The sequence below is a fragment of the Trichechus manatus genome, unplaced genomic scaffold, assembly GCF_000243295.1.
Source record: "Trichechus manatus latirostris isolate Lorelei unplaced genomic scaffold, TriManLat1.0 scaffold00101, whole genome shotgun sequence".
NCBI classification, from domain to species: Eukaryota; Metazoa; Chordata; class Mammalia; order Sirenia; family Trichechidae; genus Trichechus; species Trichechus manatus.
The window spans coordinates 8,728,932-8,746,156 of NW_004444037.1; the positions used below are offsets into that span (position 1 = coordinate 8,728,932).

The 17,225-nt window shown below is 38.1% G+C and overlaps 1 protein-coding gene across 4 annotated transcripts in view; it reads right to left on the bottom strand.

Moving 5' to 3' along the window:
- The window catches only part of DCUN1D4 (defective in cullin neddylation 1 domain containing 4), a 123,083-nt gene that overhangs the window by 13,294 nt on the left and 92,564 nt on the right, over positions 1 to 17,225 (bottom strand). For all 4 annotated transcript variants that reach the window (XR_002825072.1, XM_023737353.1, XM_023737354.1 and 1 more), the window contains exons 7-8: positions 16,129 to 16,220; positions 9,325 to 9,433 (exon numbers count right to left, since the gene is read on the bottom strand). Coding sequence is in view for 3 of the 4 variants with exons in the window: in XM_023737353.1 (XP_023593121.1) it covers positions 9,325 to 9,433; positions 16,129 to 16,220 (201 nt within the window). In the remaining variant the exon portion in view is untranslated. The remainder of the gene's footprint in view (positions 1 to 9,324; positions 9,434 to 16,128; positions 16,221 to 17,225) is intronic.

Sequence of the window (17,225 nt, forward strand, 5' to 3'; positions counted from 1 at the left end):
ACTGGTATCTAATAACTATTCTCAGATCTGTGGAAAAATTACTGTGTTTAGTCTTTTATACCATTCTCTTTATCTAATTATATTGTTCTCAGTAAGCCCTTTTTAAAAGAGGAATTTTTAAAAAAGGCTATTATGTTTAAAGTAATCCAGATAACGATATGTTTTTACAATAAATAAAAATTGCACTGGGAAAAAACCCCCTATGCATAAAAACGTTGTTGTTGCTGTTGTTAGGTGATGTCGAGTTGGTTCTGACTCATAGCAACTCTACACACAACAGAATGAAACACTGCTCGGTCCTGTACCATCCTCATGATTGTTGTTATGCTTGAGCCCACTGTTGCAGCCACTGAGTCAATCCACCTCGTTGAGGGTCTTCCTCTTTTTCGCTGACCCTCTAACTCTACAAAGCATGATGTCCTTCTCCAGGGACTGATCCCTGCTGATAACATGTCCAAGGTATGTGAGATGAAGTCTCACCATCCTCGCTTCTAATGATCATTCTGGCTGTTACTTCTTCCAAGACAGATTTATTCATTCCTTTGGCAGCCCACGATATATTCAATATTCTCTGCAAACACTGTAATTCAAAGGCATCGATTCTTCTTTGGTCTTCCTTATTCATTGTCCAGCTTTCACACACATATGAGGCGACTGAAAACACTATGGCTTGGGTCAGGCGCACCTGAGTCCGTAAGTGACATCTTTGCTTTTCAACACTTTAAAGAGGTCTTTTGCAGCAGATTTGCCCAATGCAAAGTGTCTTTTGATTTCTTGACTGCTGCTTCCATGAGTGTTGATTGTGGATCCAAGTAAAATGAAATCCTTTACAACTTCAATGCATAAAAATACTGAGACAAAATTTCACTTGTCTGAGAGAATCAGCTGTGGTTTACACATTTCCTCTAAAGGAGCCCAGGTGGTGCAGTGGTTGAGTGCTTGGCTGTTAACTGAAAGGTCAGAGGTTGGAACCCACCACATGCTCCATGGGAGAAGGATGTAGCAGTATGCTTCCATAAAGACTGGAAACCCGATAGGGCAGTTCTACTCTGTCCTACAGGGTCACTATAAGTCAGAATTGACTCGATGGCGACGGATTTGTCTTCCTCTTAAGAAGATGCCATAGGATGGTGATAGTTGGGGAAGGTGGTGTGGCTCTGTGGAGGTGAGACTGGCCTGCAAAGCCTGGGCCCTCCTGCTGCCCCAATCTCTCTGGCTCTCAGTTCATCATCTGCATAATGACAAGATTAGACCAGATGGCCTCTTAAGGTTTCTTACAGCTCTGAAGTTCCATGACTCTGTGATATCTGTAAAACTATGAATAAGTTCAAGTCAAAGAAAAACTAGGAGAAAAATAATACAACTTTATAGCCAAGTACTACTTTTAATTGGCTACAAGGTTTGAAGGTGGGGAACGAAACTGTCACACCCTTGGGACTGCAATCTCTGTGGAGAGATGTCAAAGGAACCATTTTACCTTTTTTTCTGGTATTGGTATTGTATTATAGTTTATTTCCTGGTATATTGTGATGGTTAAGGCTGTGTGTCAACTTGGCTCGTTCATTATTCTCAGTGGTTTGGCAGTTATCATGTAGTTTGGCAGTCATATGATGATGTGATCACTTCCATGATGAGATTTGATATAATGTGATCACTTCCATGATGAGATTTGATATAATGTGATCACCTCCATGATGGGATCTGCTGTGAGTAGCCAATCAGTTGAAAGGGAGTTTCCTTGGGCATGTAGCCTGCATAGAATGTAAGTGGACATTCTGGCAAGGTCCACTGGCTTTTGCTTGCTCTGGATCCTGCAGCTGGCTCCTGTTTGTCTGACCTCTGGTTCTTGGGACTTGAGCTAGGAGCTTACCTGCAGTCTTGCCTGCCGATTTTGCGATGCGGCAATCTTCACAGCCTGTGAGCAAGAGCCCTGCTCTCTGATCTGCCGATCTTGGGTTCACCAGCCCCTGTGGCTATGTGAATCAGGAGAAGCCTTTATCCTGACCCACGGACATTCCAGCCTCTACAACCCATGTAAGCCATTTCCTTGATATCTCTCTCTATATATATGTATTTATACACTTTACTTGTTTTGCTTCTCTAGAGAACCCAGCCTAAGACATACATTAAAGTATAATTCAGAATATTTAACACATTACATGCCACTGTTATTTGGGATATAATATTTAGGATATTGCAATTGTGTAAGAAAATTTAATTTCCATTAAAAGTGTGATTTTTAAAGGTCTTCTGTGTTAATATATTATCACCAAGAGTTTTCTGTGGTAGAAAAAATAAAGGTTGAAGAAAAGGGGGGCAGAGGGAAGACCAGATATGCCCTTTCACTTCAAACAATCAGAAAACGGAACAAAATATGTGCAATGATGGTTTTCACACACTGTACCACAGGCAGCACAGGACTGTGATCCCTGAAAGAAGGGAAAAAGGTGAGCCCTATGATCAAATTAGCTTACTGTGTGGAGGCAGTTTCCAGGCTATTCACAGGGAGAAGGAAACCAAACAGAGTCCAGTAGTCTTAGCTAAGCTGAAGGAAACAGAACTTGGAGTTTGAAAAGGCTATAATTTGTGGGGAAAAATACTAGCAAGGAGAAAGCTGCACAGATAAAAGACCTGGAGATCTGCAGAGCGGCCTCCTCAAGTCTTTGGTTGAGTATTTATCTGCACATGTGTCAGAGGCAACTACCTGAGTCGGAAAAGAACTGCAAACAAGTAAGCAGAAATTCCCCAAGCATATACAGGGCTGGGAATCGTCTGTATTCCCAACAGCCAGAGTGGAGAGATCCCTTAATATACAGGACATTAAGTAAAACTCTAATCTTGTTTCAAAGGGTCAAACTGATTCCAGGTAACTTTATGTACCAGAAAAAGAAATCCAACACTATTTAAGGGAATACAACAAGATCAAGCAACCAACCAAATAAAATTCACAATATCCAACATCTAATAAAAAAAACTAGACATGCAAAGAAGCTGGAAAATATGATGGAACTAGAAGACAAGATTGTTAAAATACCTATTATAAACATGTTCTAGATGTTCAAGAAGGTAGAAGAAAACATCACAATGAGAAGAGAATGGAAGAAATAAAAGAGACCCAAATGGAACTTCCAGAGATGAAAAATACAGTATCTGGAATGAAAAATATATTGACTGGGATGAACAGCAGATTAGACACTGCAAAAGGAAAAGATTAAATTTGGAAACATGGTAATAGAAACTACCTAAAATGAAACAGAGAAGTGAAAAGAAAGTTGATTAAAAAAAAAAAAACAAAAAAAAAACCACAGCATTGTGGGACAATACCAAACTGGCTAACAGATATAACTGTAGTGCCAGAAGGAGAACAAAAGGGGAATAGAAAAAAATATTTGATGGAATAATAGCTGAAAAAATTCCAAATTTAATATAAACTATATGGAGCCCTGGTGGCGCAGTGGTTAAGAGCTCGGCTGCTACCCAAAAGGTCAGCAGTTTGAATCCACCAGCCGCTGCCTGGAAACCCTACGGAGCAGTTCTACTCTGTCCTATAGGGTTGCTATGAGTCAGAATCGACTCCACGGCCACAGCTTTGGTTTAGTTTTTGGTTATACACCTACAAATTCAAAAAGCTCAATTAACCCCAAGCAGAATAAAACGTAAGGGAAATTATGCCAAGGCACATCATAATCAACTTGCTGGAAAAGAGAATAAAAGCAGTAAGAAAACAAAACAAAAAGACATTATATTAAAGGAAAAAAAAGTTTTAAGTATGACATCAGACTTATCATCAACAATTATACAAGACAGAAAACAATGGAGAGACATCATTAAAAGTACTGAAAGAATAAACTATCAATCTAGAATTGTTTACCCAGAGAAATACCTTTCTAAATTAAAAGCTTAGAGAATTCCTCACTAGCAGATGTGAATAAGAGATGTTAAAGGAAATTTTTTAGGCAGAAGGAAAATGATACCACATGGAAAACTGGATCTAACGAATGAAGAACACAGAAATGATAAATATTTGGGTAAATATATAAAAACATTTTTTCTTACATTTTAATCTCCTTAAAAGAGATTTTTTTTATTTCATGTAAATAATGACAACAATTCTTTGTGGGATTTACAGCGTATGTAGAAGTCACACATATAACAATAATAGTACAAAAGATGTGAAGAAAAAATGAAAGTACACTGTTGTAAAAAGATTTTTGCAGCATACATAAAGTGGTATAATATTAGTTGAAGCTAGATTATGAAAATTTAAAGATGTATACTGTAAAGCCTAGAGCAACCACTAGAAAAATAAAACAGAGATATAGCTAATAAGGCAATAAGTGGAAATAAAACAGAATCATTTAAAACAAAAACAAAAAAAAAAACCTCAATCCAAAAGAAGACATAAGAAGAGGAAAAAAGAAATACATTGCAGATGAGAGAAATGGGGGGTTAAAAAAAGGAAGGAAAGACAGGAGATGTAAACCTAACCATATCATTGTATTAAATTAAATAGTTTAAGCATCTCAACTGAGATAGATATTGTGAGACTCGATTATATGCTATGTACAAAAAAACCCATTTTAAATGTAAAGACACAAATAGGTTAAAAGCAAAAGCAAGGGAAAAGATATATCATGCAGAATTTAATTAAAAGAAAGCTGGAGTGGCTCTATTTATACCAAACAAAGTAGACTTCAGAACAAGGAACATTATCAGGGATAAAGAAACATTTCATAATGTTAAAAGGGGTCAATTCATCAAGAGGACATTATAATACTAAATGTGTACAAAACTAATACCAAAGCTTCAAAATACACGAAGCAAAAACTGATAGAAGTCACAGGATAAATAACTAGAGTTGGGAGAGTTCAACAGTCCTCTCTCAGTAATTGACAGAACAAGCAGAAAGAAAATCAATAAGGAGATAGAAGACCTGAACAACACTATCAACCAACTTGACCTAACTAACGTTTATTGAACCCTTCAGCAAACAGGAGCAGAATATTCATTCTTTTCAAGTGTATATAAAATGAGAATCATAGCAGACCGCATTCTGGACCATAAGTCAAGTCTCCATAAATTTAAGTAGACTGAAATTATACAGGGTGTGTTCTCTGACCACAACAAAATTAAACTAGTTATCAGTAATAAAGAGAGATATGTGGAAAATCCACAAATACTTGGAAAATAAACAACGTACTTTTAAAAAACCAAAAAAAAAAAGACACCACAAAGTGGAAAATATTTTGAACTTAATGCAAATAGAAATACAACATATCAAAATTTGTGCAAGTTAAGAAAAGATTCACTAATAAACTCATATTACAGCAGAGTTTAGCTGAACCAAATCTATTTGGTAATTAAGTAATGATTAAATATGATGGCTGTTATTCATCATTACAGAAAAACGCTTCACTTGCCAATATTTATTGAGACCCTCCTTGGAAGCAAAGAACTGTGCTGGCTACTATTGGGGATACGAAGAAAGAAAACACACACTCCATTTATCTGCCAGGTAAAATTAAGGCCTGTACCCAAACGTCAAAACCAAGATGGAAGAGATATCAAGGCTATGCAAAAGTGAAGGCAGCAAGATGCCTCCCAGACAGGATAATCCCAGGAGGCTCTCTTAAAGAGGAAGCATCTGGCCTGGGCCCAGAAGCCGGCAGTGGATAGAGCTGTCAGAGTGGAAAAAAGTTTCTAGGCAGGGACACAGCTTGACCAAAGGCAGAAAGACCAAAAGGGCAGGCAGCAAGTTCAGGGAACAATAGCTAATTCAGTATAGACGACATGTGGGAGAGGAAGCTGGGAACTCCACTGTGAGGGCCCAGAGTGACTTGCAGACTGGACTTGGAGTCAGAGAACGAAGGTTTGAGACTTGGATCTACTCAACAGTAGATGTGACCATGATCAAATTTGTCCATTTCTGAGGCTCATTTTATTCCTTTGTAAAGTACACTGAAACCATCCCTACCTGCCACTCAGCTGCTGTGGAAGCAACTGTACTATACACACCATGAAGCACTATATTAATATAAAGGCGATGGAAGGTATTTAAGGCTTTGGTGAGCAGAGAGGTGACCGAGGGGAACAGGGGCTGAAGGAAGATGAATGACACCATAACAATGTGAATGCTGGATGAGAAGTGAAATAATGTGAAAAAAGGTTAGTGTGAGAGTGCAGGCAAAGAGTAACAAGGGACTCAGCCAATGTGCTGGAGTGGCAGCCAAAGGAACTCTGATGAGATGGGACGGGTGACTGATGAGAATGGGATGGAGTCAGGGAGGAGGAAAATGGAACAGGATATGAAACGGGATATCGCAAAAACTCCAACCCCCAAACAGAGAAGTGAGAAAACACAGCTGATTTTGGTGCAGAAGGTACAATGCTTCTAAACGAACTTTTACCCATACTATAAGACACAGCTGACTTTAGGAGGAAAAGCTGCCATGTAATAAAATATTTAATCATAGAAACTATGCATCTATTCTAAAAGCATCTGCCACATAACTTCTATATACTATTACACAAATGTTAATCAAAAAACACTGCATCTGAATTTCACCTTATCATTTCTATAATGCTTTACAAAATACTGTAAATGAAATGTGCAAAAACCTAGAGTTAGAAAAACAAAAGGGAAGAACATGCTCAGCATTTCTCAAGCTGAAATAACTGAAGAAAAAATTCAAGCCTCGAGTTGCAATACTGAAGGAGTCTATGGATAAAATACTGAATGACACAGGAAGCATCAAAAGAAGATGAAAGGAATACACAGAGTCACTGAAACAAAAAGAACTGGTCGACGTTCGACCATTTCAGGAGGGAGCGTGTGATCAGGAGCTAATGATATTGAAGGTAAAATCCCAAGCTGCACTGAAGGCACTGGTGAAAAACAAGGCTCCAGAAATTGACAGAATACCAATTGAGATGTTTCAACAAACAGATGCAATGCTGGGAGTGTTCTCTCATCTATGTCAAGAAATTTAGAAGACAGCTACCTAGCCAACAGACCGGAAGAGATCCATATTTGTGCTCATTCCAAAGAAAGTGATCCAACAGAATGCAGGAATTATCGAAAATTGTTATTAATACCACACACAAGTAAAACACTGCTGAAGATCCTTCAAAAAATGGCTGTAGCAGTACATCAACAGGGAACTGCCAAAAATTCAAACCAGATTCAGAAGAGGAAGTGGAATGAGGGATATCATTGCTGATATCAGATGGATCTTAACTGAAAGCAGCAAATACCAGAAAGATGTTTACCTGTGTTTTACTGACTATGCAAAGGCATTTGACTGCGTGGATCATAACAAATTATGGATAACATTGCAAAGAATGGGAATTCCAGAACACTTAATTGTGCTCATGCGGATCCTATATACAGACCAAGTGGTAGTCATTCGAACAAAACAAGGACATACTGAGTGGTTTAAAATCAGGAAAGGTGTGCATCAGGGTTGTATCCTTTCACCATACTTATTCAATCTGTATGCTGAGCAAATAAATGAGAAGCTGGACTATATGAAGAACATGGCATTAAGATTGGAGGAAGACTCATTAACAACCTGCGTTATGCAGATGACACAACTTTGCTTGCTGAAAGTGAAAAGGACTTGAAACACTTAAACTAATAAAGATCAAAGACGACAGCTTTCAGTATGGATTACAACTCAACATAAAGAAAACAAAAATCCTCACAACTGGACCAACAAGCAACATCATGATAAATGGAGAAGAGACTGAAGCTGTCAAGGATTTCATTCTACTTGGATCCACAATCAACGCCCTGGAAGCAGCAGTCAAGAAATAAAATGATATGCTGCACTGGGCAAATCTGTGCAAAAGACCTCTTTAAAGTGTTAAAAAGCAAAGATGTCATCTTGAAGACTAAGGTGCACCTTACCCAAGCCATGGTATTTTCAATTGCCTCATATGCATGAGCAAGCTGGACAATGAATATGGAATACTGAAGAATTGATGCTTTTGAATTACGGCGTTTGCGAAGAATACTGAACATACCATGGACTGTCAGAAGAACAAACAAATCTATCTTGAAAGAAATACAGCTAGAATGCTCCTTAGAAGCGAGGATGGCGAGACTTTGTCTCACTTACTTTGGATATGTTATCAGGAAGGACCAGTCCCTGAAGAAGGACATCATGCTTGGTAATGCAGCGGGTCAATGAAAGAGGAAGACCTTCAATGGGATGGACTGAAGTAGTGGCTGCCAACAATGGGCTCAAACATAGCAATGATTGTGAGGATGGTGCAGGACTGGGCAGTGTTTCGTTCTGTTGTACATGGGGTCACTATGAGTCAGAACTGACTTGACGGCACCTAACAACGTAAGTCTTTATCCATGTTGTGTTTTTAATAGAAGACTGCAATAAAGCAAAAAACATGAAAGGAGGCACCACTGAGAACTGCTACTGTGTTCTTAGAGATGCATTAGAATTCATCATCGAATAGACCTCTGGGGCTGAACCGGCAGAGCCAAAGGGGGTAAAGAGTAAAAAAGATCAGTATGATGGCAACAAAAAAGAACAGAATCATTGATCACCTAGTTCCCTGGTTTTAAAAACAATCATTAAAAAATGCAGTCCATTAAGAAAGCCCAATCACTGACCCTATCAGACTTGCAGACACAATAGAAAACACCATTCCTGAATAAAGTATAACTGTATGGGCTGTGACTTATGTTTGGATGAATACAATGCCAATTGCTGTTTCAGTACTCACTACCTATGGCGACCAGGCTGAAGAGTAAGACTTTATTTCAGTCCAGTAGAACTACTCTCAGGTACTTGGGCCTGGCTCACTATGTGACAAACAGGATGATCACATTTCAAACTGATGTTAGAAAAATATATTTGAATAATGTTAACTGCAATTTGCTTTTAAATGATTTCCAAATACAGTAATAACACCTAATGTGAAACTAAACTAGTATGATTAGCTTATTCCAGTAAACTCAACAGGCAAAGGTTTATTGTTTTGTGTGAACTGAGAAGGAAAAGCCTTTCCAAGTTTATCTAAGAGACATTATTTAGGACAGTATGTATTACATGCCCATTTATAAGCTACTTTTAAGCCAATCACAGGAGCTATTAGAGGTCTGCCACTACAGCTTTTTGCTACCATACTAAATTTCTGCCCAGAATTAGGGTTAGTTTAAAAGTGTACTTGTAGAAGGAAATGCTAACTAGCATCCTGGGAGTAACTGATTCAATTTTTTTGCTGTGGCATGGGAAAACAAACCTCAAAAGGCAATAAAAAGAAGGGAGAGGGAAATATCTGGATAGGCTCCAGAGAACTCACCCGTGCAAAATCAAACGCATATCTGTAAATAAGTTTAAAGTTTGTAGAATCATTTAATAATGATCTTAAGTAATCCAAGGTATTTCTTAGTTTTTCTGTTGTATCACATCTAGGAAAACAGAATAAAGGCAAATTATAACCTGAGTTTTTTCTTAATTGGGACAGTAATATAAAACACAATGGCAAAAGAAAAGAATAAAAACCTTAAAATTGGAACACATCCATGCTAACCTATTTTTCTACACTTAAAAAAAATTTCCAAACATACAGAAGAGCTAAAATAGTAAATAAGCACCCATATACCTAACCTTTCATTCGCCAATGAACATTTTGTCACATTTGTGTGCACTTCCTCTCACACACAGGTGCCAATTTTTGTCTGAACTATTTGAAAGTTGCAGACATTATGACACTTCATCCCTAAACACTTGAACACCCCCAAGTACAAAGGTATTCTACTTAACCACAATACCAACATCACTCTTAAAGTGTCCTAATATTAACTTTCTTATCTAATATATAATCTACATGCAAATTTCCCAACTGTCCCCAAAATTTCCTTTATAGCCATTTCTTTTCAATCCAGGATCCAATCAAAGATCATGCATTGCTTTTCAGTTGTCCTATCTCATCACAGAAGAGAGTCTTGTCTTTTTCTTCCTTGACATTGTAATTTTTTGAAGTGTCCAGACCAGCTGCTTTGTAGAATCTCAATCTGCCAGATAATTTCCCATGACTATATATAGGTTACACCCTTTTGACAGGAACACTACATGTAACGTTGTGTCCTCAGTGCACCCCATCAAGAGGCTTGTAACATCAGTCTATTCCATTATCGGTGATATTATGTTGGATCATGCGGTTAAGGTGGTGTCCACCAGATTCCCTATTGTAAATGTACTTTTTCCCCCTTTGAAAAAATAAGTAAACTGTGGGATGATACTTTGAGAATGTGAATATCCTGTTCCTCAATAACCTTTTGAATCCAATGGTTTTAGAATCCACTGATGATATCTGCCTGGGTAAAATTACTGCATTGGTAGATGCAAAATTGTGATTTCCCAGTTCTATCATTCCTTCTACATTTATTGGCTGGAATTCTTTTGTGAAGAGTTCTGTCCACCACCTTTTTTATTTTCTAGATTTATGGATTTTAGCTTTAATTCAGTGTGTTACAATCGGTTACTGTCTTTAATTTTTTTTTAATGTACAAACTGTCCCAGTATGGGCTGTGGTCCCTTCAAGCTGGCTTCAGTGTCCTTCTGATACGTCCCCATCGGTCTTTAAGCAATTCCTTGCTTTCTGGAACAAGATGTCCCTGCTCACTTTGCACTTTCTCTACCCCAGATTTGAGATCAGCCATTTCTCCAGGGAGCCATGGTGATGCTAACCTATTTTTAATAATGACACACTGTTTACTTTTCATACGGAAGTAGACTAATTGGTTGTTTTCACAAATTAGTTTTCTGTTAGCAATATCTAGCCCTTAAAATTAAGTACCAAGAGTCACTATTTTTGCCAACAATACAAAAAGCTTTTCAATGATGGATATGTTTCCTCATGTTTCCCTGTAGAGCTTTTACCTACTACTATAAATAATATATATTGCAAGTATTATCTATTTTACATACATTATAAACTAAAATATGGTTCATAATAAAGTACACTGACTTATTTTTCAGTAATAAAGTTGTAAAAGTTCCTTTTTTTATATCTAACTACAAATAAGTCCCCGTGATCTCTCTATTGAGATAAGAAACCATTTAAAAGCCTACAGTTAGAGTAAATATTTAATTTCTATGGGTCCAGAACAATTTACAATGTTCTTTATTTATTTCTGATGTTTGATAATAAAAAGGTTAAGTCAGAAAAGGGAATGACACACAAGCTGAGAAGTGAAAGATAAGCATAAACGAGATTTTAGGGGAGGAGAAAGGGTTATTCAGATACAAGCAGCAGCAGCGCAAAGGACCAGAAGCAGAAGGGAGCACGGCCAAGTCCAAGGGACTAATAGAAAATCATTATAACTTGAGTGGAAAAAATACGAGGATAAGTGTAAGATAAGGCTGAGAGGGATGTGGAGCAAGGCCACAAAGGGCTTCTGTGGTCCACAGTAATTTTTTTTATTAAATCCTAGAAACAATGGAAGCCGCCTCCCATCGTGGGAGAGAGCATGACCGACTTGCATCTTGAAAGGCTCTCTCTGACTCTCTGTGGAGAAGGGCTTGCAAAAGGAAAAGAAGAGATACCAACAGCCCAGTTAGAGACCTAGTGTCAAAACCCAAATGAAGGGTGATGGAGACTAGAACACACAAGAAAGCAGTGAGTAGGAGACTGGGAGGCAGGAATGGGAGCAGGGCTTACTTTGCATTGGGTGCGGTATTCCATTTTTTTTTTTAAACCATGTGTATATAAGTAATTAATAATTTATTATTAATAATAATGATGATGATGATGGGGGAGGGTCAAAGAGGAGGGAAATCAGCAAATCCAAAAACATACAAAGCCCAGTTCCCTGCCCTTCACTAGAAAGGAAGGTTAAGACCAAAGCCACAAGAAATCTGCCAGATTTTGGCTAGAGGTTTAGCTTAATCCTGCCTTGTGAGGGGAAGAAGAGCAGATGTTTGTTTGAACAGACGCAGGAGCAGAAACCACTCATTAAGAGAACCACTGCACAGCTAAATAGAAATAAAGTAGCTGTGAGTCTTTGGGCAGTGCAGCAAGGCCCAATGGGAAGCTCTGCAGCGTGTCTGGGAGCAAGTCCAGCCACCCTGGCAAAAAGATGTCCCTGTGATTGAAAGATACCCCAGAGGTCTTCTCCAGAGTGTAGAAAACTAAGTTCCCTTATTTTAAGTATAAAATGCACAATGTACCATTTCCATTTACCTATTAAGGATGGTTACATGGCTTACAGCTAATATTGTCAATAAAGAGTTTAATCTGCTTTAGCTGGAACCCTGTCCCACAGAGCCACTAGACTAATTTCCATTAGGGAAACAGGCTGAGTCACTGGGTCCAGAAGGAACCGCAGGCTGCCATCTAGTGGCCTCTCCACGAGAACATCTGCCACCATCACTACCCACTGCTACTGAGTCGATTCCAACTCATACTGACCTTACAGGACAGAGTAGAACTGCCCCATAGGGTTTCCAAGGCTGTAAACCTTTACGGAAGCAGACTGCCACATCTTTCTCCCGAGGAGTGCCTGGTGGGTTCGAACCGCCAACCTTTCGGTTAGCAGCCGAGTGCTTAACTACTGTGGCACTAGGGCTCAGAACGTTTGCAGAGGAATTCAACCCTGCTGGGGCAGTGGTTAAGAGCTCAGACTGCTGACCAAAAGGTAAGCAGTTCGAATTCACCAGCCGATCCTTGGAAACCCCGTGGAGCAGTTCTACCCTGTCCTGTAGGGTCACTATGAGTCGGAATCGACTCGATGGCAACGGGTTTGGTTTTTTTGTTTTGTTTTGTGAAGAAGCAGGCTTGGGAAGTTCAAGCAACTAACTTAAGACTTATTATAAAGTAGCCATATCTTAAACCCGAGTTTCCTTCCATGCTTTTCTCTATTCCACGTACAATAAAACTCATCATAGAGTGACAGTACCACATCTCTAAGAAGCGTAACGTCCCAAAACAAACTAGGCACATGATGTGAAATTGTTTGAGTTTTGCTACTGTAACAGATTCAGAAATAACAGAAATTAGGACAATAATCCCCAAAGGTGATAAAATCAGGCCCCTTGGCAAAGTTAATTTACTGTTAGGCATTTTATATCAAACTTTTCCAGCTTTATGCCTTTGAGGCTTGCAGAACTGCCTTTATGTAATTCCCACACACTGACAGCTGTTGCTCCTGACAGACGGCCAGGCCACACGTGGTGAGGAGGGGCGGGGGGAGCATTAGTGAAACTGAGGTAGCCCCTCCATTACCAGGGGAAAGGCCTTAGCCCCTTCACTCAGTCAACCCAAACGTATTTTTCCAGTCTATCATCAGTTCTATGCAGAGTGAACTACAACTCTAACACACTTTTTATTTTTAGCTTCAACACCTCTATTAGCTTAATTCACCAGAGATAACCTGAAGCCTGAGTGTTGGAATAGGCAATAAATAAAATAGTCAATCAAAATAAGAGCTGTCTGTTCTCTGACTGAAATGGATCCCTACCAGCTATTCTCATTTCTTCCAATACTCTCACAAAACAGCAGCCATTCCAGACTGATGGACCTTATGAAGCTCATGCACACAGTTCCTCTGCACAGCATCAAGGAGACAGATTCTGAGTACCCAGGTGCGAGCCCCATTTCATCCTTAGCCTCTGGAGACACTCACTACCAGAGACACTCAGGAAGTAGCAGAACTAATTCAAAACCCCCTCTGGTTCCAAAACCCATGGACTTTCTATTTCTAGCACACTCCTACTGTATAGTAAAATTTTTTTAAACTTAGCTTTTTGACTAAATATATTAATATATATAAATACGGGTTTTGTCATATAACACTAACTCCAGTTTGAGTCCAAAACATTTCATTGGACAGGTTTAATAAAACTAAAAATGAGAAGGAAAATAAAAAAATTTCAAAATATGAGACACAGCAAATTAACACAAAAGATGAACTACTTTTCATCTTTAGAGCATGTAAATAATTCTCTGAGTTTTCATATTTACTGGGTACACATATTTTACAAATACAGTACTTATTTAGTCAATTTAAATGGCATAAACAGAAAAGTCTTATTACTTTTGGATCTTTTACTTCAACATTTTTTCCAAGCCCCTACCCCTCATGGACTTTGATCTTGGTCATGGCTTCTGTTTCCCCAGGACCTATAATACTACGCTTAGCATATCACTGTCATTTCAGTATTTATTGAACAAAGTCCTCCTCTTAAGCCTTGAAAAGAAAATCCTGGTATTGCCACGTGCTCATCATTGCAGGGAAACTTAAACTAGAGCAGCCATCATATGTTCTATTTGGAAATCAACAAAGAAAGGCAGCAAGGAAAATAAGAACCAGGAGGCTTAAAAATATCAAGAGATGTTCCCCCAAATGACAAACAATTTTAAGGAGATTCTATTCTAGAAAGACTTAACCTTAGAATTCTAGAGCATGCCAACAGGAAGTGTATTTGTCAGACAATGGTTTGGCTTTTACTTAAAACTCTTTTGCCATCAGGCAATAGTTGCTAAAGGAACGTGTCTTAAGAATTAGAAGTCTTGAGTTTTTACTTTCACAAGTCATGTATCCCCATCCCCTCTAAGCCTCAGTTTCCTCGTTTGTAAAATGTGCAGGATGAAGCCTGATCTGTCTTCCTCACAAAGTAGCTGTGAGGTGCAAATGGGAGAACAGTGAAAAGGCTTCATAAACTACTAAAGCACAATGCAAATAAAGCATTGTTACTCGTATCAAATGGATGATGATATTAAAAACTGATAAACTGCAAAATTACTTAAATAAAAGCATAAACTCATTTCTACTCCAATTTTAATCCAGTGAAAATTAAAGTTTATTATTCCTGAAGTAAAAAATGAAGTCATTCCAAGTATTTAAGATCAAAGTTAGTCTGTTAAGAATTAGCACTGTATTTTTCAATGCCATTTGACATGTCTAGTTACCCACCTCAACTGGATCTTTCAGTGTATAATATGCAATAACAATTTGTTTTCTCGAGAGAAACTCAGCAAACACACACGTGCACATACATGCACAAACACACACAAAGTGAACACATAAAACCATTGATCTTTTTCTTATTCTGGACCAAGTAACACAAATATTATTATTATTTTTTAATCACTAGAGCAGTAAAGTTCTAATTTTACCCAAAGCTAAAATCAGGATACATAAAATAGAATGTTATCAAATATTTTCACTTATGAGTTATACGTTACTCAACTTTTTCTCACTGACTGTAAACCAGATGCTAATTAATGAGCCTTTGCTTTTTTTTTTTTAATTGTACTGTAGATGAAGGTTTACAGAACTAGCTTCTCATGAGCCTTTGCTTTTTTAAGCTCTAGACTTACACTGTCCAAATTGGCAGCCACTATACACATGTGAAGGAGCCCTGGTGGCTGCTAACCAAAAAAGTCAGCAGTTCAAACCCACCAGCTGCTCCACAGGAGAAAGATGTGGCATTGTGCTTCTGCAAAATTTACAGCCTTGGAAACCCTATGGGGTAGTTCTACCCTGTCTGTAGGGTCACTATGAGTCGGAATCATCTCAATGGCCGTGGATTTGGTTCTAGTTTGGTAGGCATATGTGACTGTGGGCACCTGAAATGTAGCTAATGTGAACTGAGTGTGCTGTTTAAGTGTAAAACACACATCAGATTTTGAAGACACAGTATGAACCAAAGAATGTAAAATATTTCATTATTAATTTTTTATATTTATTACATGTCAAAATGATATTTTGCCTATATTAAGCTTTTAAAATATATGATTAAAATTAAATCTACCTGTTTCTTTTCTTTTTTTAATGCAGCTACTAGGAAATTTAAAATTACATATGTGGCTCACATATGTGAGAAAAGGTTGGTCTGTTTCTATTTGACAGAGTTGCTCTAGAAGAATATGAAATAAACAATACATATATACATTATATGAAAACCTTAAGTGATAAAAGATTCATCCATATTAGTTCTCCTTATCATATAAACACAGGTCTTGGTCTTTACATCTTTGGACACTTGCCCAGTCCACCTGTTTTCTTCCACTCACCCAACCCAGGCTCCCTGAGGTCCCAGGGAGGAGGCAACCACCTGGAGAGAACAGGGACCCCATTAGTACAGCCTCAAGACTTACTGGAGAGAAGTCATTCCTTTTAACCATTCCTGTAGAGTAAAATAACCCATGTTTTGTGCATCCAATTTCCAGGCTAGGACAAGCATAACTACCTGTTTGGGAGGAGAAAAAAAGGGGAAGAAAGATCAGATTGGAACGACAACTTTCAGCAACTGAATACATGATAAGTACATGAATATCTTGCCAAATCTGTTCATGGTAGTTTAGCAACTGAAATATGAACACATTAACTCTTCAAACATAAGTTTCAGTTTGGCAAACATCTAAAAGTCTGATAACACACTCTGCTGACAAGGGTTTGGAGAAACACGTACTCTTATTATGCATGATGGTAGAAGTACACAGTTTGTAACCTCTCCAGAGGGCAATCTGGCAGTATCTACCAAAACTAAAAGCAGTTATTGACTCAGCAATTCCACCTATGGAAAGTTATCATATAGACATATCTGTACATGTATACAAAGAGAAATATTCAACAGTATTTACTGCAGCACTATTTTTAATAGCAAAACACTGGAAACAACCAAGAATAAGAGAACAGCTAATACTTTTTGCTGACTATATTCCATACAAAGGAATACTATGCCAACAATTAAACAAAGTACAACTATTTGTACAAATATGGAACAATCTCCAAGATTTATTATGTGAAAAAAGCAAGGTACAGAACAGTATATAAAATATAAAAAGACAGGTGCTAGGAGATACACAGTGGAGTTGTATCTCACATATATTAACATTTGTGAATTTAACTATATACATGAGGGGAAATTATTTTAAAGTAACCCAACATTCCATATAAACAGTGCTGTGCCTGGAATGAGCCCAAGATGAGTGTCATGGCCCAACGTCTTCTCAATGGGAGGCAGTACACCCTTGTGCCACTTGCACTGTGAGTCCCTCCCCAGGCTCTGAGTCACTACAGGGTTTTCTAAGGGTAAATTTGACTATATATGATTTTCACTTATGTGTTTATTTTCTTAATGCTCCTATAACAGAAATACAAATGAGGGGTTTTAACCAACAGAAATCTATTTTCTCACAGTTTAAGTGGGTGGAAGTCTGAATTCAGGGCACTGGCTCTAGGGGAAGGCTTC